Source organism: Tachyglossus aculeatus, chromosome 5 (genome assembly GCF_015852505.1).
Source record: "Tachyglossus aculeatus isolate mTacAcu1 chromosome 5, mTacAcu1.pri, whole genome shotgun sequence".
NCBI lineage: Eukaryota > Metazoa > Chordata > Mammalia > Monotremata > Tachyglossidae > Tachyglossus > Tachyglossus aculeatus.
Window position 1 is genome coordinate 70,853,275 of NC_052070.1, and position 26,336 is coordinate 70,879,610.

The window sequence follows — 26,336 nt, forward strand, 5'->3', positions numbered from 1 at the left end:
GAGAGGTCAGTTTTAGGCCTGTTGAGCTTGAGGTGCCAGTGAAACAGCCATGAAGCGATGTCCTGGAGTCAGGAGGAAATGCTGGAATGCAGAGGCGACGTGGGGTCAAGGCTAGGGAAGTTGAGCCAACTACCTAGAGGCTTGGGATTTGAAGTCATGGGTGTGGATGAGTTCCTCAAGGGAGTGAGTGTAAAGTAAGAAGAGAAGGGAAATGAAGAGCAATGTGGCACGGGCCTGGGACCTCCATTTGTCTGCTGTGTGACCTTGGGTAATTCACTGCACTTCTGTGCCTCAGTTACGTCATCTGTAAAATGGGGATTCAGACTGTGAGCCCCATGCGGGACATGGACTGAGACCAACCTGATTAGCTGGTACCTACCCCAGTGTTTAGTACAGTCCTGGGCACATAGTAGGTACTTAAGAAATGTCATTTAAAAAAAGGGACACAGAACAGAGCCTTGAAGGACACACACAGGGAGTGAGAGATGGAGGAAGAAGTGACAGAAGAGACCGAGAAGGAGCAGCTTGAGGGGTAAGAGAAGAACCAAAAAGGGAGCAGTCAGGCCCAGTGAGAAGAGCACAGACCTGAGAGTCAGAGGGTCTGGGTTTTAATCCTAGCTGGGTGAACCTGGGCAAGACACTTAAATTTTCTGTGCCTCTTTTTTTCTCGTCTGTAAAAAAAAGGAATTAACTACCTAGTAATAATGATGATGATGGTATTTGTTAAGCGCTTCCTGTGTGCCGGGCACTGTACTGAACGCTGGGGTGGATCCGAGCAAATCGAGTTGGACACAGTCCCTGTCCCACGTGAGGCTCACAGTCTCAGTCATCATTTTACAGAGAGGGTGACTGAGGCCCAGAGAAGTGAAGTGACTTGCCCAAGTAGTGGAGCCAGGAGTAGAACCCATGAACTTCTGACCCCCGGGCCTGTGCTCTTATCCACTACATCATGCTGCTTCTGCTACCTGCCCCCCCCCCCCCCCCCCCCCCCCCCCCCAGGACCGTGAGCCCCATGTGGGACTGGGCCTCTGTCCGTCCTGAGTATTTTGTAACTACTCCAGCATTTAGTACTGTGGTTGGAGCCTAGCAAGCGCTTAATAAATAGCACAAGAATTGTGACAGTAAAACCCAAACCAAGAGAATAGAATGGTCCACCGTGTCAAAGACAGCCCAAGGAGGTTTAGATTTGGCAAGAAGGTGGTCATGAGTGACCCTGGAAAGAGCGATCTCAGTGGAACGAAGAAGTGGAAAATCAATCAATCAATCGTATTTATTGAGCGCTTACTGTGTGCAGAGCACTGTACTAAGTGCTTGGGAAGTACAAGTTGGCAACATATAGGGACAGTCCCTACCCAACAGTGGGCTCACAGTCTAAAAGGGGGAGACAGAGAACAAAACCAAACATACTAACAAAATAAAATAAATGAATTGAGGAGGGTCAGAAGGGGGGGGGGGGGAGTGGAGGCAGTGGGTGTATGCTAATCATTACTTTCCAAGAGCTTAGTACAGTGCTCTGCACACAGTAAGCGCTCAATAAATACGATTGAATTTGGGGAGTTTGGGGAAGAATGGTGGGGTGGGGTGGCGGGAATGGGGCAATAGCTGTAAGGTAAAATCTGAAAGGCTTTTTAGTGTAGGGGAGACAGCAAGTTTCAAGGCAGAGGGGAAGGAACTAAAGGAGAATGAGCAGTTGAAGATGGCAGTCAGGGAGAGAAGAATAGTTGGATGCAAGTGTTTTTAATATGATGAGAGGGGCTGGGGATGGAGACACAGCTGGGGAAATGGCAGAGCCGTAAGGATATGCACATTAGTGTTGTGGGGGCTGAAGGTGGCAAACAGATGGGAGTGCGTAGAGGAACGAACACTGAGGGGCGGGTTAGTCATGGAAGGCCTCTTGGAGGAGATGCGATTTTAGGAGGGCTTTGTGGGTGGGGAGAGCAGTGGACTGTCAGGTATGAAGGAGGAGGGAGTTCCAGGCAAGGCGGGTGGGAAACGTGGGCAAAAGATTGGCAAGTGGGATAGACTAGATTGAGGTTCAGAGAGTAGGTGGCATTAGAGGGAGAAAGCGTGCCCGTTGGATTATAGTGGAAGGTCGGTAAAATAGGAGGGAGAGAGCTGATGGGGTCTTAAAGCTGATGATAAGGAGCTTCTGTTTGATTCGGGAGGTGGATGGGTAATCACTGGAGGTTTGTGAGGAGTGGGGAGATAGGGACTGAATTTTTTTTTTAAGAACAGTGATCCAGGTAGCAGAGTGAAGTGTGTACTGGAGAGGGGAGGGACAGTCAGGAAAGTCGGCAAGGAGGCTGAGGCGGCAGTCAAGGCAGGATACGATAAGTGCTCGGATCAGTGTGGCAGCGGTTTCAGTAGGGAGGAAAGGGTGGATTCTAGAGCTGTTGGGAGGGCAGAACCGACAGGGTTCCGTGACAGATTAAACATGTGGGTTTAGAGAATGAGAGAGATGAGTTGAGGATAAGGCCAAGCGTACAGACTTCTGAAGCAGGGAGGGTGGTGGTGTTGCCTCCAGTGATGAGAGGACGGGGTTTGAGGAGAATGATTATGGTATTTAAGAACTTACTATGTGCCAGACACTATACTAACCGCTGAGGTAAATACAAGATAATCAGGTTGGCACAGTCCCTGGCCTGCTTGGAGCTCATAGTCTATGTAGGAGAAGTACTCTGGGGAGGGGTTTGAGCGGGGAAGATGAAAAATTAAAGGTTTGGAATGATTGGCGGGGTAATGGGCATGGGAGTCGAGCCGGGAGGGGGAAGTAATGCTATTGAGTGGAAGACTGGACAGAGTTAAAGCACGTAAGGATGAATTTGAAAGTGACTGAAATCAACTTGGCCCCTGGATTTACAGCAGAAGCCCTCTGCAGAACAAGCATGGGAGTGGAGGAAGCATCCCGTGAAAGTGATCCCTCATCGTTTTTTGCTCCTAGTTACCACCCAGTGATATCATCTTGACTTGCACTCACAACCTCTCAGTGCACTTTTGTGTGTACCGATTTACATGCTCTATTAAAGTCCTTGCTCCCATCTCTAAATTATTATGGGTCTCTCAATCTCTCTCTCTCTGTCTCTCCCTCTCCCTTTATAAGCTCCTTGTGGGCAGGGAATGTACTCGTCTAAGGACCTTAGTACAGTGCTCACAATAGGCCCTCCATAAATACCACTGATTGATTGGGTCACACCAAGAAGCCGCCTCTGTTGTCCAGTTTGTTGGTAGGAAATTAATTACTCTTTGAAGCAGAGTTAACTGTATCAGGCTGCCTGCCTGAACCCTGCCCCTGAGGAGGTTATATTTAGGTTATAGCGTGATTTAGATTCAACTGGTTAGGCTGAGGTACCTCTGGATACTCAGAAGCAGTGTGGCCTAGTGGATAGAGCACAGTCCTGGGAGTCAGAAGGACCCGGGTTTTAATCCTGGCTCCACCATTTGTCTGCTGTGTGGCCTCAGGCATGTCATTTAACTTCTCTGTGCCTCAGTCACCTCTGTAGAATGGAGATTTAAGACTGTGAGCCTCCATGCCGGACATGGACTGTGTCCAACCTGATTAGTTTGCGTCTACCCCAGTGCTTAGTAGAGTGTCTGGGACAGAGTAAGCCTTAGTAAATACTATTAAAAAAAAACAAACCCAACGAAAAACAATAAACAAAAAACCTCTTCCTAGTTTGTGTGATTCAGGAACTTATTGCCTGGGTTCAGAGAAGGAGACTGGCAAAAAGCAGAGTGACTCCAGCTGCAGGGACTGACGGTCTCCTCCCTCTTCCCCTCCCTTAACTTGTCAGCCTGGTGCCTGGCAACTTTCATTGCCTCTTTCTCCTCTGCCCCGCCCCAGTTGACTGACTACATATTGAGTCCCGTGTGGACAACTGGCTTTACATCCCTAGGGGTGGCTTCTAAAAATATGGCCATAAGTTGTTTGTGTCACTTGAACATGTCACGAAGGCCCAGGGCTTCCTTCTGTGCTATTCTAGCTGTCTCCCTGGAGGTTCCGAAAGATAATCTTCCGATCTCTTCAGTTGCGTATTTTTCACTGTTCCCACTCTGCATTTTTGAAATGGACACTCCCCTTTCCCACAAAACGTTAGGCATCTTAATGACAGACCTTAGGGGGTCTATTGTTGGCTTATAAAAGTTTACTCTGATGGCAAAAAAAATTTGGAGTTTGGGATTTTAGCCTCACCAAAGTGCCAGCGGGGAGGACTCCCTTCTTTGATGAGCAGGTAATTCTCCAAAGCATCTGCCTGGCTGGGCACGTGGAACTGGCAGCATCTGTGCAGCTGAGGAGGGATTATTGAGCAGGTGGCTTAAAAAATTGCCACAGCAACGAGAATCGCTCGGCTTTTATATTTCAGGTTCAGTTAGCGAATCTGGCATTGTCTCTTCCTGTTCCTTTTGAGGTAAATACTGCCGCCGGTGTGTAGGCGAGGGGTTAGTACATTGCATAGTGTGGATTAGCAAAAGTCTGGTTGGCCCGAAAGTTCTCGGCCGTGTGGATGGGAAGAAGAAAAATCACCCACCCAACTCTGCTGTAAAATGTTTCTGTTACGTGAGGTGGATAGAGCACGATGGAAGAATTAGGGAACATTCTTCCCACAGCACTAGTCTCTTCTGGTATAATGCAGTCGACAAGTTGGCGTGAGTAGACGTGGTGTAGGAGAAATGATTGTGTGTATGTGTGTGACTGCAGTCAAGCCGTTGGTTCTGCCATACTTCTCAACCTCTGCCTCTGCCTTACTGGGCTGCACTGTAGTGTACTTCGCGTTTCTGCAATTTGCCATATTTAATGCAGTCATGTAACAGTGGTGAAGATGTCAAGCATTCTGCTAGTGGGGGGCATGATAATACAGAAATTTGTATTGAAGATCAATCAGTCAGTCGTATTTATTGAGCGCTTACTGTGTGCAGAGCACTGTACTAAGCGCTTGGGAAGTACAAGTTGGCAACATATAGAGACAGTCCCCACCCAACAGCGGGCTCACAGTCTAAAAGGGGGAGACAGAGAACAAAACCAAGCGTACTAACAAAATAAAATAAATAGATTAGATATGTACAAGTAAAATAAATAAATAGAGTAATAAATATGTACAAACATATATACATATATATAGGTGCTGTGGGGAAGGGAAGGAGGTAAGATGAGGGGGATGGAGAGGGGGATGTGGGGGAGAGGAAGGAAGGGGCTCAGTCTGGGAAGGCCTCCTGGAGGAGGTGAGCTCTCAGTAGGGCCTTGAAGGGAGGAAGAGAGAGTGTCAATCGTGGTAGTATCTTTGAACCGGCTATCCCTAATAATAATAATAATAATGGTATTTGTTAAGCGCTTACTATGTGCCAAGCAGTAGCTCAGAGGTTAGAGCACTGGTCTTGTAAACCAGGGGTCATGAGTTCAGATCTCACCAGGGCCTCAGGTGATCCTGCTACTTCATTTTGGGGAGGCAGCGTGGCTCAGTGGAAAGAGCACGGGCTTTGGAGTCAGAGGTCATGGGTTCGAAAACCAGCTCCGCCACATGTCTGCTGTGTGTCCTTGGGCAAGTCACTTAACTTCTCTGAGCCTCAGTTACCTCATCTGTAAAATGGGGATTAAGACTGTGAGCCCCACGTGGGACAACCTGATCATCTTGTATCCCCCCCAGCGCTTAGAACAGTGCTTTGCACATAGTAAGTGCTTAACAAATGCCATTATTATTATTATTCTAAGCACTGGGGGGGAATACAAAGTAATTAGATTGTCCCACTTGGGGGGCTCAGTCTTCATCCCCATTTTATAGATGAGGTCACTGAGGCATAGAGAAGTTAAGTGACTTGCCCAAAGTCACATAGCTGACAAGTGGTGGAGCCGGGATTAGAACCCAGGACCTCTGACTCCCAAGCTCAGGGTCTTTCCAGTGCGCCACACTGCTAACTGAGCCACGCCCTAACCCATAAATTCCATCAAATCAAAGGTTAGTTCAGCGTACTTTTCCCATAACACGAAGTTCTTTAAGAATACAATGACTGAGTTACAGAACTCGCTGTGATTCCGAGTTTTTGAGTACGTTTATCAGAAGGACATCACCCTATCCCAATAAGAGGGAGAAGGGAATTTGCTGCTTTAAGCTCTCCTGTGGCGGTGTGAAAGACCAAAATTAGGAAAAAACCAGAACTTGTTGGAAAGAAGGAAACTGGCTCTGTCCTGCGTCACAGTGACAAAGGATTGACAGACCTCTGTCCCGTCACAATCCCCTCATGATGTTTTCTCCTCCTTTCTGAGGAAATTCTTGTGCCATTCCATTTTTGTTTTCCCCAAACAATTGCCGTGGTTGGTTTTTGTTTTTATTTTTTTCTTTTGGACTGTAGTCAGGCCTGCTTGTTAAAGTCAGGGGGTCATTGGAGGACAGGGCTGAATGATGTATGTCTTTTCTCCTCCCTCTGCTATGATAATAATAATAATAATACTAATAATAATGGTATTTGGTAAACACTTACTGTATGCCACTCGTTGTTCTAAGCGCTGGGGTAGCTACAAGGTAATCAGGTTGTCCCATGGTGGGAGGCTTATAGTCTTAATCCCATTTTACAACTGAGGTAATTGAGGCACAGAGAAGTTAAGTGGCTTGCCCAAGGTCACGCAGCAGACAAGCGACAAAGCCAGGATTAGAACCTATGTCCTCTGACTCCTATGCCCCTGCTCTTTCTGTTAAGCCATGCTGCCTCCCCTTCATTTCTTTGTATTACCTGTAGCTGGTTTATTGTTCTTGTTCAATTAATAATCAACTTCACCTAGTACCCAGGGAGATTACTGTGCAGCCACACCTATTGTCCACTACAGCCACCTATTCTATAGCATATAAATGTATATATTCTCGTAAGGGGGGCCCTTGAATGAGGAAGGAGCAATGGCAGAAGGAGTCAGAAAACCTAATTTCTTTTTTAATGGTGTTCATTAAGCTGTTACTATGTGCCAGGCACTGTTCTAAATCCTGAAGATTAGTGAGTGAGATCCACCCATTCCTCAATCCTTTTGCCCTGATGCTCCTCCCCAAACTATCCTTGCATGCTTGTCCACTCTCCCCTTTCCTTTCCTCTCCCTCTTCCCCTTCATCTTCTCTCCCTCTCCCTCCTTCTTTCCCTTTTCCCCTTTTTTCTGCAGTGCCATGTGAGGAGGGGTAGTAATAACAATCGTAATTATGGTAGTTGTTAAGCACTTACTATGTGCCAAGCGCTGTTCTAAGCCTTTGGGTAGATGCAAGTTAATCAGGTTGGACACAGTCCTTGTCCCAGGTGGAGCTCACACTCTTAATCCTCATTTTACAGATGAGGTAACTGAAGCCCAGAGAAGTGAAATGACTTGCCTCAGGTCACACAGCAGACATGTAGCGGAACCAGGATTAGAACCCAGGTCCTTCTGACTCTCGGGCCCGTGCCATATCCACTAAGCCGCGTGGATGATCATTAGTCAGAAATTATTGACCATGCTCAGGAGTGTCTGATAACCAACCAGCACCCCTGCTACATTAAAATAGTAAGGTGTATATGACATTTTTCCATTCCTTGTTGGAGAGACCTTTTCTACTTTGGGGATCTGTTGTGTATTTTCAGGCCCAATTGAATACTGAGTATGTCGGGCATATTACAGAGCCGGGAGAAGGCACGGCCCCCATCATCAAGGAGCGTGACTCACTCTCCACTTTCTGGCCTGTTGGTCTCCTCCAGGTTACTGGCTCCTCAGTGATAATAATGATGGCATTTATTAAGCGCTTACTATGTGCCAGGCACTGTTCTAAGCCCCCGGGGGGGGGGGATACAGGGTGATCAGGTTGTCCCACGTGGGGCTCCCGGTCTTCACCCCCATTTTCCAGTTGAGGTAACTGAGGCTCAGAGAGGTGAAGTGACTTGCCCAAGGGCCAGTCTCGACTGTTGCCAAAGAAGCTCCATCTGACTCTAGCCAAGTCCGATGAACAATTAAAAGGCGCAGACTGGAGATCGGGAATCCTTTCTCCTTTCCCACAGGCCGTGACACCGAATTGAGATCCGGGCTTCTCCGTTGGCCAGAGTGAAGCCGAGGTTGAGGGTGTGGGTGGGGAGGGAGGGGGGAAAGAGGCAGACAAGCAGGCTGATGCTGTATGTGACCCCCCCCCCCTTAGGCCCGTGGTCCCTAGGCCAGTGCTGGGGGTCGTTGGCCGAACAGCCTGGGCCGGTTACACCGTTGCTTTCTTCAGCCCAGCCTGTGACTTGGTCGTGTTCTGAGCCTAACTCCGAGTGAGAGTCTGTGGGAGGTAAGCTGTGAGTGTTGAAGATCAATCAATCAATCAATCAATCAATCAATCGTATTTATTGAGCGCTTACTATGTGCAGAGCACTGTACTAAGCGCTTGGGAAGTACAAATTGGCAACACATAGAGACAGTCCCTACCCAACAGTGGGCTCACAGTCTAAAAGGGGGAGACAGAGAACAGAACCAAACATACCAACAAAATAAAATGAATAGGATAGATATGTACAAGTAAAATAAATAAATAAATAGAGTAATAAATATGTACAACCATATATACATATATACAGGTGCTGTGGGGAAGGGAAGGAGGTAAGATGGGGGGATGGAGAGGGGGACGAGGGGGAGAGGAAGGAAGGGGCTCAGTCTGGGAAGGCCTCCTGGAGGAGGTGAGCTCTCAGCAGGGCCTTGAAGGGAGGAAGAGAGCTAGCTTGGCGGAGGGGCAGAGGGAGGGCATTCCAGGCCCAGGGGATGACGTGGGAAGATGCGTCTAGGGAAGGTAAACCCTCATTTTCCCCACATCAAGTCACCTCGGCTTTTTTTTCCTCCGCGTCTTGCTCGTGTCAAGCCGTTTTCTCCGAGCCACCATGTCTTTTCCTGCCATGCTCTGCTTGGTAATGCTGGTTTGCTTCCTCATGCTGTTCTCCCTTCCCCCATCCTTGTTCTCTGCTCCGAGAATGACTCCACTAGCCGCTTGGAAACACTCTAATTACTGTAGCTATTATAGTCGCAACCCAGATCCACCTCCTCCTTCCCTCTCACCCTCTTCTGTCTCCTTTCCCCCTCCCCTGCCTTAAGCAGCGGGAATGGAACTGCAGTCTCATGAGCACAGTCAGATCTATGAATGAGCTTTATATCTTGTCAAGGCAGCGCTCCAGATCCAGCAGGGCCGATTTTTCATGACTCCCTTGTTGTTTGCTCTTGGAATCAGAGCCCTAGAAATTAGAGATGGCAAATACCTATTAGGTCATCTCTCGCCCAGCACCCAGAGGTCAGTTTAGAGTCATTGCTCATGCACATGTGTGAGTGTGATTTTTTTCCCTCCCCCTTTCCTTGTTGGGCTACCAGGCAAGCTGTAAAACTGACTTTCTGTCAACACTTTCTCTGCCCACTGCTGCCCAGAAGGCTTGCCAGCAGCCCCTCGCTTCCCACCTAATGCCTTAACGCCTTTCTCCGCCTCGATTTCTTTGGCAACATCGTCGTAGCTCGGTGTAGCAGCCCTTTGCCGTCATCTACCACCGCTTTGTACTCACTCTTCTCACCTTGGTGCCCCTATCTGGCCTGCATAGCAGTGTGAGATTGGTAATATCGCTGGATGGAAAGTATGTGGGAAGTTCCACTCTTGAGAAATTGGCCCAGAGGTGACTGTGAAGAAAGGGTTGTTCCCTTCTCATGGGCCCAGGCCCTTCCTGTCCCTGTGCTTTGTCCTGCTCTGCTTGTGGGTGAATTTTTATTCTTTAGTGCCTGGACAGTGTCATTTGTGTAAAACATTTTCTGATCTCAATAGGGAAATCCCCTCCTGAACCACATCGTTCAGTGCTTTCTCCCTCGAGTCTGACCTTTCGGGATTAAGTGGGAGTGGGAGGGGGCATATTTTCAGCAAATGAATGGTGAGGCGTTGAGGTTAATGAGCCAGCTCTTCTCTCATCCAGTGATACTATATTAAACAAAATGTGATCAGAGCTTTTAGCTGCTTATGAGGGGCTTGGACTTCCTAAAGTTTTGGTCCTCAAACTTTTGAGTTCAGAGGTCATTTTGGTGGCCCCCATGGACCACCGTTGGCATCTGTGTCCCGTACACACTTGCTCTTCCTACCACCTCCAGAAGCACAGCATTGATACACACACCCCCAAATACACACATAAACACACACATCTCTGTACATATATTTATACTGCCTCATTTCCCCTATCTGTAATTTATTTGAATTTCTGTCTGCCCCTCTAGACTGGAAGATCCCTGTGGACAGGGATTGTGTCTACTAACTCTGTCATATTGTACTCTCCCAACTCTTAGTACAGTGCTCTGCACATAGTAAGAGCCCGGTAAATATCACTGAAGACCCGGGAGCTTGCGAAAGAGGTGGGGTAAAAAAAAATGCATCCCACTTGTGTGGCAGTGAACCAACCTGTACTACACAATTGTGTCCTATGTCAAATCTGGCCCTAATCGAGTGGGGATTGCCTGAGACCGGCCCGAATCCAGTGAGACTGGCCTGATCCAACCTGCCTGTGCCTTGATTAGACTCGGTATCTGTGGGCGGACCAGAGTCTGAATAAGGCTCCACCACCCCCGGATAGGAGAGAGCTGAAGGTGCGGTTTGTACTGGGTGCTTGTGCGCCCCAGGCCCCCCCTTTGGGGTCGCTTGCATCGTGTCTCACATTTTGCAAGACCACTGTCTAGTCAGAGAAATCTTCCTCTCCGAGCTGCCTTCGTCTATCCCCAGGGCCTCAGCTGCCTGCGTGGAAAGGGAACCAGAGAGTGTTACAGCCTGCCTGGACTAATCAAGAAAATAAGTCCTGAAAAGATTGGTTCTCATCACATGTATTTCATTTTCTGAAGAAGCAGCTGTGCGAATGTAGATTGGAACCCGGTACTCTGAAATACTTTTCTCTCGGCCAGATGAGACTGTTTTCAGGCTCTTCTTCCGAGCAGGGCATTGCTTCATTTTTGGCTAGGGGCCGAAAAGCCTGCAGTGAGTTAACACCTTTGGACAGAGGATACAAGCTGCCCACTGTGTTTCCTTGGGTAATATAGAGCCTCTACTGTGAAATCCCTTTTGAGAACGGGGAGTAGGGCAAGGGTAACTGTTGGTACTTGGCAGGTTATTGGAGTAAGCGTAGGGAGTGCTCTGTTGATGGTGCGTTGAGAGGCCAACGAGGTTGCCTAGCCAAGTTGGTAACTCCCTAAATTGGAGTCTGTAATGGCGTTGCTAGTCGATTCTGGCATTTCAAGCTTCCAACTGCCTTCTCTTAAGAGATTGCTCAAAGGATGGTGATCTCATTTCTTCTGTGACAAAACCTCATGTTTGCTTTACATTAGAATTATTGGGCTTTCGGTAGCAGCTTTAGGCCCATAAAGGAAATTTTTTGCGATCAATCGATGGTATTCAATCAATCAATCAATCAATCAATCGTATTGAGCGCTTACTATGTGCAGAGCCCTGTACTAAGGGCTTGGGAGAGTACGCTGCAACAGTTGGTAGACCCATTCCCTGCCCACAGTGAGCTTACAGTTTAGAAGGGAAGACAGACATTAAAATAAACAAATAATATACTGTTACGTGACTCGAAGTTGGGGTGATTTCCAAATGGCCCAAGGATACAGATCCAAACTCATAGACGTGCAAAAGGGAGGGACTTAAATTGGAAAAGAGGACTTAATTGGAGAAGGCCTTATTTACATATGTGTGTAGCATTCATTCAGGCAGTCGTATTTATTGAGTGCTTACTGTGTGCAAAGCACTGTACTAGCATCAGTTCTCTCATTCATTCATTCATTCATTCATATTTATTGAGCACTTACTGTGTGCAGAGCACTGTACTAAGCGCTTGGGAAGTACAAGTTGGCAACACATAGAGACAGTCCCTACCCAACAACGGGCTCACACTCTAGAAGGGGGAGACAGACAACAAAACATGTGGACAGGTGTCAAGTTGTCGGAACAAATAATTAAAGCTCTATGCACATCATTAACAAAATAAATAGAATAGTAAATATGTACAAGTAAAATAAATAGAGCAATAAATCTGTACAAATATATATACAAATGCTGTGGGGAGGGGAAGGAGGGGAAGGTGGGGGGCATGGGGAGGAAGAGAGGAAAAAGGGGGCTCAGTCATTCATTCATTTATTCAATCGTATTTATTGAGCGCTTACTGTGTGCAGAGCACTATACTAAGCGCTTGGGAAGTACAAGTTGGCAACACATAGAGATGGTCCCTACCCAGCAACGAGCTCACAGTCTAGAAGGGGGAGACAGATAACAAAACATGTGGACAGGTGTCAAAGTCGTCAGAACAACTCATTTGTTCATTTACCTTGCCAAAAACTTACTGGTCAAACAGATGTACAGTACAGTGCTCTGCACACAGTAAGCGCTCAATAAATACGATTGAATGAATGAATGTAAGAGGTTGCTGTCAAGCTTATTTTCTTCCCTTGCAGATGTTGCCAGTTAATAATAATGATGATTATAATAACAATAATGGTGCGGACAGTCATTAATCCTTCTTAGCTAGGGCCAGCTGATGTGAAAGGTGATGGAGGCACACTCTTGAAGGGAGCAAAAGCATTCTTAAAAAGACTGGGCTGAGCAGGGTCCCCTGGAGGATAAGAATTTCGGGAAAGGTCCGGATCAGAAACATGAGAAGGTTGGAAATGCGGGTCTTGGAACCATTTCCCCGGGGCACGAATGGCGTAGGATATTGGGGAAAAAGAAACGGCGGGCGCAGCGGTCGGGCTCCCGGAACGTGAGGCCGCACCTTGAACTTGAAGGACGGAAGTTTTCCAACAATAGGCAACTTCAGGTTGATTCGGGAGGCCTGGGCACGTTGCATGCCGGGATCCGTAGTCCCTTTGCCTGCACCTCCATGTTAGAGGAGGGCAGCTGTAGCTGTGGTATTTTGTATGCAGGGTAAGTGCAGCCTGCGGGCTCATGGCGGGTTGCCAGTACGATTTCTGGGTGGGGGGCACACTGGCTCCGACTCCTAGGAAGCGTCCTTCGGAGGTAAAGAGGTGGCACGTCCGAATGCTCCAAATCAACCTTGACTGACTGGTTATACACACTGAGATTGTTGTGGAAATCCAGGGCTGAGGAGTTTCCAGGATCAACACCGTAGGCATACAGCTAAAGATTTGATTCTCCTCAATTAGGGAAACAGGGGCTCCAAGGCGGTGGTAGTGACCCCCCTCCCTGAGCCTATCTGTTCCACAAGAGAGAGTGGAAGCCTTCATTGTGCTCCTCCCCCATCTCCACCAGAAGGAGCTGGTTACAGGGAGAAAGAGAGTTTCTTTGTTTGGATTTTTTTTTTTTGTCCCTTGTGTGTTCCAGATAACTATAACTTTCATTCGGTATAAATTTTTCACTCCTTCATGGAGTGAAAGAGAAAGGTTGTGGGGAAGTTTTCAGGCGTGGGGCCAGATATGTTTTCTGCAACTTGCTCCAAGAGCTCTTTGTCCAGGACCCCCAAGTAGTGGGAATTTGAGGAGCAGCAGGAAATTGAGGACTCGGTAAGGTAGTTCTGTAAGTGTCAAGATTCCCTGGAAAAAAATTCACGGGATCTCGATTCTGCACTAGGACAATATGTGATACACGCTGGGCTCTGACTCGGAAATGTATTCATTCTGGAGAAGTGCCCCTTTCCTCTATTTCTTCCCTCCTCGTCAGACTGCGATTATTCTTTGCTGTGCGGCCAAGAGCTTGGTTCAAGTTTCTGGGCGCTCTGCCTGTCCCTGCTCGGCCTTAATCTGAAGAAAGACCGTTTTGGGGTACAGCTGGCAATGGGAGTGGGGGGAGAGAGAAAGAGAGAGAGAGAGACATTCTCTCTCTCTCTCTCTCTCTCTCACACACACACACACACACACACACACACACACACACACACACACACACTGTTTGTGTTTTCTCATTCCCTTCTTCTGGCTGCTCCTCTTGCAGGCATTCCTGGAAGTTAATCAGGGTGAAAATTGCAGCCAGTCATGTCTGGGAGGCACCAGAGACTGACCCTGAGGCACTGTAGCCCCACACGCTCGCATGCAGGCACGCACACTTGCACGCACACATGCAAGTAAGAGGGCGGGACTTTCCCGGCCGTTGCCTGGGCATTCGGTGCTTACAAACATTGTAAGAATTGCGCATTAGACTCATTTCTGTGCCCGAGGAAGCTAAGAGGAAGGCACCCATCCTTGTGTGATTGGCTCAGCCCCTTGCTTAGTCCTCCGTGTGCCCGCCAGGCTTCAGCCTGGTGGGGTTTCCAAGCCTTTTGTTTCAACTGGGCTCTCAGGGGTGTGCCAGGCGCTGCTAGCTCAGAAAGTGAACTTTCAGGTTTGTCTCTGGTGTTTTGGCACCTTTCCAGTGCGCATAGCTGTGGTTTTATAAGTCCTGTACCTAATTTGGCAACTTGGAGCCGTCTGGTGCTCACTGGAAAGTTGTCCCCCTATTTGACTTTTGACAGATAGTTGTCCGGTGGTTGCCTATCAACCTCCATATCAAAAACTCCTCACTCTTGGCTTCAAAGCTCTCCATCACCTTGTCCCTTATTACCTCACTTCCCTTCTCTCCTACATCCCAGCCTGCACACTCCACTCCTCTGGTGCTAATCTTCTCTCTGCCTCGTTCTCAACTGTCTGGCCGCCAACCCCTGGCCCACTTCCTACCTCTAGCCTGGAACGCCCTCCCTCCTCAAATCCGCCTTCCCCCCTTCAAAGCCCCCCTGAAGGCTCACTTCCTCCTAGAGGCCTTCCCAGACTAAGCCCCCCTTTTCATCACCCCCCCACCCTCCGCGTCACCCCAACTCACTCCCTTTGCTGTCCCCGCCTTTTCCCGCCCCACAGCACTTGTGCTTAAATGTGCATATCTAGAATTCTGTATATTTATATTGATGCCCGTTTACTTGTTTTACTGTCTGTCTCCCCCCTTCTAGACTGTAAGCCTGGTGTGGGCAGGGATTGTCTCACTTTATTATACTTTCCAAGCACTTAGGATAGTGCTCTGCACACTGCTGCCCTGCTCTGCTGCTTCTCTGATTGCAGTACACTGTTCCAAGTGCTTGGAGTACAGTACAATAGATCTGAGTGTTAACTATGTGCACTGTCCTAAGCACTTGGGAGAATACAGTATCATGGAGTTAGCGGACTTGTTCCCTGCCCATAACAAGCTTACAGTCCAGAGGGAGAGATAGACATAAACATATGTCTGTCCCCTCTAAATTACGGATGTGTACATAGATGCTTTGGGGCTGAGGATGGAGCGAATATCAAGTGCTCAAAGGATACAGATCCAAGCGCCTAGGCGATGCAGAGGGGAGAGGGAGTCGGTGAAAAGAGGGCTTCATCGGGGAAGGCCTCTTGGAGGAGATGGGACCTTAATAAGGCTTTGAAGGTTAAATATACAGTCATTCATTTATTCGTTCAATCATATTTATTGAGCACTTACTGTGTGCAGAGCACTGTACTGAGCGATTGGGAAGTACAAGTTGGCAACATATAGAGACGGTCCCTACCCAACAGCGGGCTCGCAGTTTAGAAGTCAATCATCAGTCAGTCGTATTTATTGAGCGCTATGCTATGTTTATATACTATACTATGTTTACGTGCGGAGCACTGTACTAAATGCTTGGGACTACCGTATAACAATGTAACAGGCACATTCATTCAATTGTATTTATTGAGCACCTACTGTGAGCAAGGCACTGTACTAATCTCTTGGGAGAGTACAAAACAACAACAAACAGACATATTCCCTTCTCACAACGGGCTTACAGTCTAGGGGGGAGACAGACATTAATATAAATAAATTACAGATATGTCCGTACGCATCTTAGACCTTGACATTCAGAAGTGATTCCATTGATAATGAGTGTTATTTGGCTCTGCACACAGCTGCATTGCTCTGCCAGATCCATCCACACTTAGAAGAAGACTGCTTTGCACAACGTGACTTCTCAGTAAATACGATTGAATTGAATGGATGACTGTCCTTTCTCGGGGGTACTAGAGCAGTTTGCAATCTGGCAGTTAGGCTCCTGGTCTATCCGGCTCATCTTTTCAAATGTTAGGAACCAGGTGTTTATGAAAATGTTACTGCCGTCAGCATTGTTAGAACCACGTCTTCCGTTGCCACTAAAGATAATGATCCGAAACAAGAGAGGGATGGGGAAGTTGGGTGAAATCCTAGAGAACTTGCCTGTCATTTAGAAACATACCCTAGGCCAGGGGTTGCAGCCTTTACCTCTGAGTAGTTAGTGTGCAAAGAATCAATCAGTAGGTTTAAATCTCTGAATGTATAGCGTACTTCACTGTGGAGGTGAATATTACTCTATTTATTACTCTATTACTCTATTTTACTTGTACATATCTATTCTATTTATTTTATTTTGTTAGTATGTTTGGTTTTGTTCTCTGTCTCCCCCTTTTAGACTGAGACCACTGTTGGGTAGGGACTGTCTCTATATGTTGCCAACTTGTACTTCCCAAGCGCTTAGTACAGTGCTCTGCACACAGTAAGCGCTCAATAAATATGATTGATGATGATGATGATGATGGAGGTGGAATTATGAAATAAGAATAATTTGAAGTTAACGCACATTGGTGGTTGGGGGAAAGAGGAGAAAAGAGAAAGGGACCTACTGGACGGGGAGAGAGAGAAGGAACAAACAGAAACATTCCTGATTGTTTTCATTTGAGAAGGAGAAGCAGTGTGGCCTAGTGGAAAGAGTACAGGCCTGGGAGACTGCTGACCTGGGTTCTCCTCTCAGCTCCACCACTTATCTGCTTTGCGACCTTGGTCAAGTCACTTCACCTCTCTGAGCTTCAGTTACTTCATCTGACCTGATTTTCCATACATTTTTTTAGAAAACAATTTTCGACAAGTATTTGTGGAGAGGAGGAGGTGCATGCCTACCTTATCTTTTCTCCTCTTGTCTGTCTTGGACTGCTGTTTCCTTAGCCCGTGAACTTTCACTCCAGTCTACTCCTAACTTTCTTATTCTTGTCCAACGGTGAAAGTCTAAAGAAAAAATCTAGGCTGCACGCCCATGACATCCCGTGTTACACTGGGATAAATGTCATGGACTGGGCCAGAGGCCAGGCACCCCGACTTCTCCCCGGTCTCTGCCTATAAGGTAGGAGATGGCAACCCCCAAGAAGGGGACCCTATCCTTAAGTGGACCGTTCTGGCCTCTCTCCTTAGTAGCATTACAGTCTGAATTCATTCATTTATTCACTCATTCGGTCGTCTTTGTTGAGCACTTACTGTGTGCAGAGCACTGTACTAAGCACTTGGAAAGTACAGTTCGGCAACAAATAGAGACAATCCCTACCCAACAACTGGCTCACAGTCTAGAAGCGGGACTGCTCAGCTGCCTGAGAAAATGCCCCGATCCCATTCCAGAAGAGGGGTCTGTGAGAAGCAGCATGGCATAGTGGATAGACCACAGGCCCGGAAGTCAGAAGGTCACGGGTACTCATCCCAGTTCCTCAAATTGTCTGTTGTGTGATCTTGGACCAGTCACTTCACTTCTCTGTGCCTCAGTTACCTCACCTTTAAAAAAGGGGGATTGAGACTGTGAGCCCCACATGGTACAGGGACCCTGTCCAACCTGATTTCCTTGTATCCACCCCAGTGCTTAGTACAGTGCCTGGCATGTAGTAAGCGCTTAACAAATACTATAGTTATTATCTCTGAAACTCCCAGGACTCCTTCCGGAGGCTTATTTCCTCCAATCAGACGTTCCGTCAGTGACATTTATTGAGCCCTAATTGTGCAGAGCACAGTATTAAAGCGCTTGAGAGGGTACAAAACAATGGAGTTGCCCACAAGGAGCTTCCAGTGGAGAGGGGGATACGGACATTAAAATGAATTACAGATAGGGGAAATCCCCATCCCTTGCTTCCTGGAGCTAGAGAAATTGGCTGAACTGAAATCAGCAGGGTTCCAGTCCAGCATCTGGGGCTAGGCCAGCCATGCCAAGAGCACAGTAAGCCACCAGGCAAATTAACATTCAAATTGCCCTCTGCGGTAGCAGTCCCTCTTAAATGTGAATGATTTGCCTCCACAGTTTTCTTTCAAGTTCTTTGTGCCCTTTGTGCCCTTGAGGCTTGCACCAACTGGACGATTGCACCAGCTCTCTTCCATTCGGTTCTTCAGGCAGTTGCTAAGGAGCTGGCTAGTTCTCCATCTGGGTCTTTTCCCTTCAACCAGCTCCAGCTGAATGTAGTTTAAGTTTGGCCCATCAAGTCCCCAGGTTAACCTCAGAGTCTCTTGGGGTTGGCGAATTAGCATCTTCTAAAGTTGTGTGCCGGGAGGTTTCGTTGCAACGAAACAACAACAGAGGATGTGTGCAGCCACGTCCTTACAGGGAGGACGACTGTGGTGGTCCCCTATCTTGCAGCAGTTTGGACTGCGCTTTTCCAGCATGCTCGTGTCAACTGGGGCAAGGCAAGCTTCATTAATCCTTCTCTGCTCCCGAGGGGTCGGGCGGGGAGACTCCGGGCCATATTTCCCAAGAACCGAGCGACCGGAAGCCTGTGGGGTTCAGAGATTGTCGGGAGGGCCTGTTCGTGTTCCTGTTTACTTAGATGACACGGTCAGGTGACCCCTTTTACATGTTGGCCCAGGGGGAGGTGAACTGGTTCTGTTGTCACAACGCGGCAGTTGTTCACCCGGTTTGGATCCGGACTCCCCCGGAGACCCGGACTGGCCTGCGGTCCTGAGAGAGAGGGCGACGGTTTCGTTTCACACGGCAATCAGTGGAATACGCGAAGGGAAGAGTCCACTGGGAAGTTGATTGTTTCTCCGTAGAGCCCTGGGTGGGGACTCGGGCTGGTAGGTGTGCTCTGTTAAACGCTTAGTTTAACAAGTGGAGAAGGAAATGCCTGTTCTTCCAGCCGGGCCGCTAGGTCGGAGTCATCGAGGCCAGTTCACGTTGTTCCGCCCCAGCTTTGGCCTAAGCGGGCCAAGTAGGGAGTGAGCTTCCGAACCACCGAAGGCCCTGGGGTAATTTTGAAACTTCTGGCAATAATACTGAAAACCGGAGGGCTCATCTGTAGTTCCCAGTAGTGTCGAGGATGCCTTGCCCCAGTTCAGTTGGGATTTGGGCTGAAGGAATTGAGGGTCTTAATACCTGGGTTGTTTTTTTTTTTTGTGATTGTCATTGGTTAGTTTTTCCTGCTTACCACAAGCAACTCTGAACAAAGGTGGAAGTGGAGTCTGTTGCCCCTCGATAAGCCCTGCTGTGGATTTTTGTTGCCCACTTTTGGAACTGCTGTCTGGCGTAGGAGGGGAGAGTAGCCCAGGCAGGAGAGAGGCTGTAATTCTAGGGCTTGGAGACAGCCTGAAGACTTGATTGATTCATTTTCTCGGACAGTGCTCAGGGTGGTTTGAATGTCACGATTTGGCCAGCTCTTTTGGTCCCCTTTTTCTTTACTCTCACCTTTAGGCCTGTTGGCTGATCTACTCACTCTGCCTTGTTCTTTTCTCCATCCATTCATTCATTCATCCAGTCGTATGTATTGTGCTCTTACTGTGTGCAGAGCACTGTACTAAGCACTTGGAAAGTACAATTCAGCAATAGAGACAATCCCTGCCCACAAGGGGTTTCCAGTCTAGAAGGGGGTGGGGGCAGACTAGCAGGCCACCGCCCTCCTCATCTAGAACATCTTTTGGAAATCACATCTCTCCCAGGAGGCCATCCCCAATTGGCCTCTCATCTCCCTACCTTATAACTTTCTCACCCTCCCCACACCCCACTGTCACTTCCTTGCCCGCCTAAGCACTTGGGTATTCACACCCCCTTGCCCCTAATCTTTAACATTCTTTATACCCTATTATTTCTTTCGTTCATTCATTCATTCATTCATTCAATCAATCGTATTTGTTGAGCGCTTACTGTGTGCAGAGCACTGTACTAAGCACTTGGGAAGTACAAGTTGGCAACGTATACAGACGGTCCCTACCCAACAGCGGGCTCACAGTCTAGAAGGGGGAGACAGACAACAAAACAAAACATATTAACAAAATAAAATAAGTAGAATGGTAAATATGTACAAGTAAAATAGAGTCATAAATCTGTACAAACATATATACAGGTGCTGTGGGGAGGGGAAGGAGGTAGGGCGGGGGAATGGGGAGGGGGAGAGGAATGGGGGGGCTCAGTCTGGGGCAGTCTGTAGCTTCTTGGAGGGTCTGTGAAAAATCTTTGAGGGCATGGATTATGCCTTCTAATTCTAGTGTACTCTCCTAAACACAGTACAGTCTTCTACTGACACTAGCTCTTCAATCAATCTGTCAGTGGTATTTGAGCTCTTACTGTGTGCAGAGCACAGTATTAAATGCTTGGGCAAAGACACTTCTGATTGTTGGTTTTTTGTTTTTTTTTCAGAACCATGAATCTGAGGTCAAAGCTCAACAAATTAGAGGCACGGGGGGCTCTGTGAGAATAAAATATGAACTCCTAAAAACCAGGAGCCGTGATGTTTGTGTTTTCTGAATGGAGCCTAGTGTATGGAGGGCCCTCAGTAAATACATACTCCCTTCAGATGTCTGTTTTCAGTCCAGAGCATCTAAGGAAGGGAAGCAGCATGGACTAGTGGAAAGCACATGGTCCTGGGAGCTGGAATTAGAACCATGTTAGGTCATGTTCTAATCCTAGCTCTGCCACTCATCTGCTGGGTGACCTTGGACAAGTCACTTAACTTCTCTGTGCTTCGATTTTTGTCATCTGCACAATGGGGATTAAATCCTACTCCCTCTTACTGGGACTGTGAGCCCCTTGGGTGATACGGACTGTGTCCAACCTGATGAACTTTGTATCTACCCCGGGGCCTAGTACAGTGCTTGGCACTTGGCGTCACCTTGACTTGTTCCCTTTGCTCTTCCCCCTTCTCAGCCCCACAGCACTTATGTACATATTTGTAATTTTCTTTATCTGTATTGGTGTTGCCAACTTGTACTTCCCAAGCGCTTAGTACAGTGCTCTGCACACAGTAAGCGCTCAATAAATACGATTGATTGATTGATTGATGTCTGTCTCCCCCCCCCCAGACTGTAAGGTCATTGTGGGCAGAGATTGTCGCCGTTTATTGTCCTATTGTACTTTCCCAACCGCTTAGTACGGTACTTCACACACAGTAAGCACTTAATAAGTATGATTGAGTGAATGAATGAGTCCTGTGTGCCTGGAAGGTATATCATCATCATCATCAATCGTATTTATTGAGCGCTTACTGTGTGCAGAGCACTGTACTAAGCGCTTGGGAAGTACAAGTTGGCAACATATATGTGTTCAAAATTCAGCTGTGTCGTTTGTGCTTTTGTGCCTGTGATGTGAGATATTCTATATGTTGCCAACTTGTACTTCCCAAGCGCTTAGTACAGTGCTCTGCACACAGTAAGCGCTCAATAAATACGATTGATTGATTGATATTCTGTGTTTTGGGGGTGGGGGTGGGAGGTGGGCGCGGCGGCATGATTTGGGGTTGGGGGGGTGATCATTGTGTGTTTCTGTCACTGCGGCCCATACATTCATGCAAGGAGCTGCTTGTCTGTGATCTCAGCTGCAGGAACAAAGCACAAATGGCACTAGCTGGCAGGAGTGGCAGGGAAAGCGATTCCAGAAAATCAGGTAGAAATCTAAGCCGTTGGTGGCTTCGAGGCCGAGCTCTGTGGATCGCTGTACTCTTTCTAGAGAGGGAAAGTGGCCTAACGTCGGGCTGTAGGAAGGGGAAGAAGAGGCAGCGAGGAAGGAGGGCGAGAAGTACACGTAGCAGCTTTTGAAGACTTGAGGGCTCTTTGTGGTATTGGTTCTCCCGATTCTGCACTTCCTCTGCCATTGCAGTGAGAGGTCAGTGCTTTCCATTTCCAGCTTTCCTGTTACCCCCACCTCCCGGGGTTAAAAATCTCAGTAATGACCTGTCACAGGGTTGATTATTCGCTGTGCGGAGCCAGGGATGCTGCAGGGAGCAGATGGGAAATGGTCTGGTTGCCGCCGCCAGCCTGATTAAAGAATCCTTGGCATTCTTACCGTATTTGTGTCTTTGGAGCCGTACCACCAAAGCCACTCTGCAGCCTCCTGGGATTAAGGGAGTTGGATTTTGGAAAAGTCGCATCGGGCCTTTGTGTTCAGCCTCATAAGGACACTGACCCTCGAGAGGAACCTCAGCGCACAAGGGGAAGAACAGAGGCCACCGGGGCCCAGCCCTTCAGGCTGTTTTCCTCGGCAGGCGGTTCTATTATCCCAGACACGGAGGGGTTCTGGATAGCTTTCCCGAAGGGAGAATATGTAATGGATGTGGTCTCCTCAGAGCCAGTTGATGTGTGTTGTTTTCCTTTATGACACTGTCTGTGATTGCTCATTGTCTCCGAGAAGAGCCCAGTGTGGAGCATGGGATTCCGGCAAGAGGCGAGAAAGTTGAGATTTGTTTGGCCCCTCCTGAAAAGGCAAGCCTGATCTAATTCCCCTGAATTGGAGTTGATTCATCCTGAATTATAACTAGTCCTTACCTCTGGTTGTAAGGAAAAAATGGTTTTTTTTTTGAGCTCCCCTTTATTTTTCTCACCAATGTTACCCCACCAAAGAAACACCTTCGTCTTCCTTCAGGAAGATGAAGGGGGGACTTTCAGGATTTATGGCTGGCATCGTCCCTCTGGAAGGCCCCTGGAGAGAGTGACAGAGCTTTGGCTACTGGAGAGGGGAAAAAAAATCTCTGGTAATGCTGGAGGAAGAAGTGAGAAAGGACTGTGTGAGTAATGTCTTGTTGAAAATGGGAGCTGTGACCTGCCAGGGCCTGTATTGATTGAGGGAAAAGTGCCAGCGGGTGGAGGTGGTAGGAGAGGAGGCTGATGGAGATGGGGAGCTGACTTGCAAGCTGAAGACGTGTCACAGGATCGGGTTAAGCAATTGGGAAGGCTGTCTTCCGCAAAAGTGGAGGTGGAGAGTGGGTGTTAACTTTCCTGCCAAAGCGCGTGACTTAGATCAGAAACACAAGGGAGCCTGTTCTTCTTCGTCGTCACCATCATCATCGTCGTAGTGGTATTTGTTAAGCGCTTACTGTGTGCCGAGCACCGGGCTAAGAGCCGAGGTAGATACAAAGCAATCAGATTGGACCCAGTCCCTGGTCCCTCATCAGGCTCACGGTCTAAGTAGGAGAGAGGTATTTCACCCCTGTTTGATAGCTGAGGACACTGAGGCCCAGAGAAGTGAAGTGACTGGCCTCAGGTCCCACAGCAGGCGTGGCTCATTGGAAAGAGCATGGGCTTTGGAGTCAGAGGTCATGGGTTCAAATCCAGGCTCCGCCAGTTGCCAGCTGTGTGACTTTGGGCAAGTCACTTCACTTCTCTGTGCCTCAGTTACCTCATCTGTAAAATGGGGATGAAGACTGTGAGCCCCCCGTGGGACAACCTGATCACCTTGTAACCTCTCCAAGCTTAGAACAGTGCTTTGCACATAGTAAGCGCTTAATAAATGCCGTTAGTATTATTATTAAGTGGCGGAGTCTGGAATTAGCGCCCCGCCAGATCCCCTGCCTCCCAGGCCTGAGAGTCAGAAAGTCATTGGTTCGAATCCCGGCTCCGCCACGGGTCTTCTACGTGATCTTGGGCAAGCCATTTCACTTCTCTGGGCCTCAGTTACCTCATCTGCAAAATGAGGATTGAGACTGTGACTCCCATGTGGGGCAGGGACTGTGTCGAACCCAATCTGCTTGTATTCATCCCAGCATTTAGTACAGTGCCTGGCATGTAGTAAGTGCTTAACAAATGCCATTGTTATCGTCTAGGGATCCTGACGAAGGAGGGCCCCTTGACAGTGTGGGGCCTGACCCCTCAAGGGTGGGAGTGTGCCGGCGTTATTTCTCTGAACGTCTTTCCTGTTCTCTTCCTTCCAGCAATGATGACGCCCGCCGGGCAGTTGCTGATCATTGTGACGGGCCAGAGCCGGAGGACCTAACTGCTGGCGAGAAGCTGGCGGCTGGGGGTGGGGAAGAGCCTTGAATCTCGAGGTGGGCAGTTGACTCTAAGATGTCCTTGAGCAGCGGAGCCTCCGGAGGGAAAGGAGTGGACGCCAACCCAGTTGAGACGTACGACAGCGGGGATGAGTGGGACATTGGAGTAGGGAATCTCATCATCGATCTGGACGCCGACCTGGAGAAGGATCAGCAGAAACTGGAGATGTCCGGCTCTAAGGAAGTGGGGCTTCCGGCCCCAAACGCCGTAGCCACGCTGCCAGATAACATTAAATTTGTGACTCCGGTGCCAGGCCCTCAGGGGAAAGAAGGCAAATCCAAATCCAAGAGGAGTAAGAGTGGCAAGGACAGTGGCAAACCTGCCCCAGGGACTTCCCTGTTCACGCCAAGCGAGGGAGCGGCTAACAAGAAGGAGGCTCAGGGGCGTTCGGACAGCGCCAACCCCGGAGGCCTGGTGGCGGCTATTGCCCCCAAGGGTTCGGAGAAGGCCACCAAGGCCTCCCGCAGCGTGGCCGGCTCCAAGAAGGAGAAGGAGAGCGGCTCGTCCAAGAGCAAGAAAGAGAGGAGCGAGGGAAGTGGGACTGGCTCGGAGAAGGATCCTGGGGTCCTCCAACCCCTGGCTTTGGGAGGACGGGGCGGGCAGTACGATGGTGGGGCAGGAGTGGATTCGGGTGCCGTGGAGCCTCTTGGGAGTATAGCCATCGAACCCGGGGCAGCGCTCAACCCATTGGGAGTTAAGCCGGAGCCAGAGGAAGGGGACACCGAGTGCAGCCGCCCGCTGAAGAAAGTCAAGGCAGAAAAGGTAAGGGTCACCCGGACCTGGCCATCTGCTGCCCGCCATGGTGGCATCGGACTCATTTCTAAAGGCCAAGCGTGCCCTCGGGGAGTTTGGTTCGTTCACGCGCGGGTCACGACCGGTTCATTGCAAGGTCACAGCAGCTGGGGATATCTTGGCTTGCGGTCTGGTTCCGAGTTGGGAAGAGAAGCCCTGTGGGCTCATTAGCAGCTAACATGGACTTTGGAGAGCAGGGTCGGTCTCTCTCGTTCCCTCCCTCTCGGGAGCCCAGGAGAGCCAGGCGGCTTTACGAATGGAGCATTCTCATAGGCTCGGCTAGGAAGCCTGTTCTGTCCTGGGGCCGAGCCCTTCCCGTTGCCATGCTGGAAGCGACTCCTCTCTGAAGCCCACATGGGTTCTTTGGCCCTCAGGCGGTTCGAAAAGGCCAGAGTGGAAGTCGGGCTCGGATTAGGCTCCATGGAATATGGCAGAGCATGGAAGGTGGCCTTCTCTTGGGGGTGTGTAGGGCCTCCAGGGGACCCGGTGCGGCAAGAACAACAGGGTTACCGATCAGCCCGTTGGTGTTATTTATTGAGCGTCTCCTGGACTAAGCGCTTGGGAGAGCACAGTACAATAGAATTGGTAGTCACGATCACTGCCCACGAGGAGCTTCCGGAGTAGACGGGGAGACAGACAGTAAACTAAGTTACACATCGGGGGAATGGCAGAGTATAAGGACATGGACCTAAAGGGTACAGGTCCAAGGGCATTGGCGACACAGGAGGGAGAATGAGTGGAGGAAATGAGGGCTGGGTCGAGCCAGGCCTCTCGGAGGAGATGGGAGTTTAAGCAGAAGTAGACCCCAAAGATAACACGCGGCATGTCCCTAGGCACGCCCAGGAAGACTGGGGGGAAGCTGAAGACGTGAGATCCATCAAAAGAAAGTAATGGTCAATTAGGACGTCAGGATAGTTAGGGGGTCCCAGGGAGAGGCTTCTGGTTCCTGGTGACGGCGCCTCCACTCTGGGTTTCTGGTGGTCTGTTGGTTCTCCCAAGAGGATGGAGGCCGCGTAGCGACCGGGTTTTCAGGGAGAGGAGCCTACCTCAAGAATCTGAAGCGTTCTGTCCTTTGGGGGACAGGACCCGTTTTTGTCAGCCGGAGACATGGTCTCCGGGTGGGTGGGAGTCCGAAGTCAGCGGGTCAGGCTGCTGCCGCGGGCTTTAGGCTGCCATAAGCTTCTGCCGCTTCCGATTCCCGCAGAGAGGCTCAACGGGCCGAATGGCCGGCCACGCCATCCCATTGGTCGTCGGCTCTCTGGCCGGCCGCTCTCTGCTTTGCTCATCCTTTGCTTTCAGCTGATCCCAGCAGATGCTGTGAAAATTGATTACTCTGCAATTACATCAGCTGCAGTAGGGAATGCCTATTTCAATACGTAAGTGTTAATAAATAGAAGCTGAGTGCTCGGGCCTGAGTAACGGAACCCCTCACTACCTGAGGTGTGGTGGGCGCCGGCTCCTCTCTGCCGCAGGTCCGTGGGTCTCCACTTCTGGGTCGTCGGTACAGCTCTCAGCATCTGGGCTTCCCTCGGAATATCGTAGATGTCCCCCGTTATTAACTAGCTC

General features: G+C 49.1%; 1 protein-coding gene across 4 annotated transcripts in view; it reads left to right on the top strand.

The window, feature by feature from the left end:
• Window positions 1–26,336, top strand: part of ZNF609 (zinc finger protein 609) — a 160,018-nt gene that overhangs the window by 6,701 nt on the left and 126,981 nt on the right. For all 4 annotated transcript variants that reach the window (XM_038746310.1, XM_038746309.1, XM_038746313.1 and 1 more), the window contains exon 2: window positions 23,861–24,740. In XM_038746310.1, coding sequence (XP_038602238.1) covers window positions 23,994–24,740 — 747 coding nt within the window. In that variant the 5' untranslated portion in view covers window positions 23,861–23,993. The remainder of the gene's footprint in view (window positions 1–23,860; window positions 24,741–26,336) is intronic.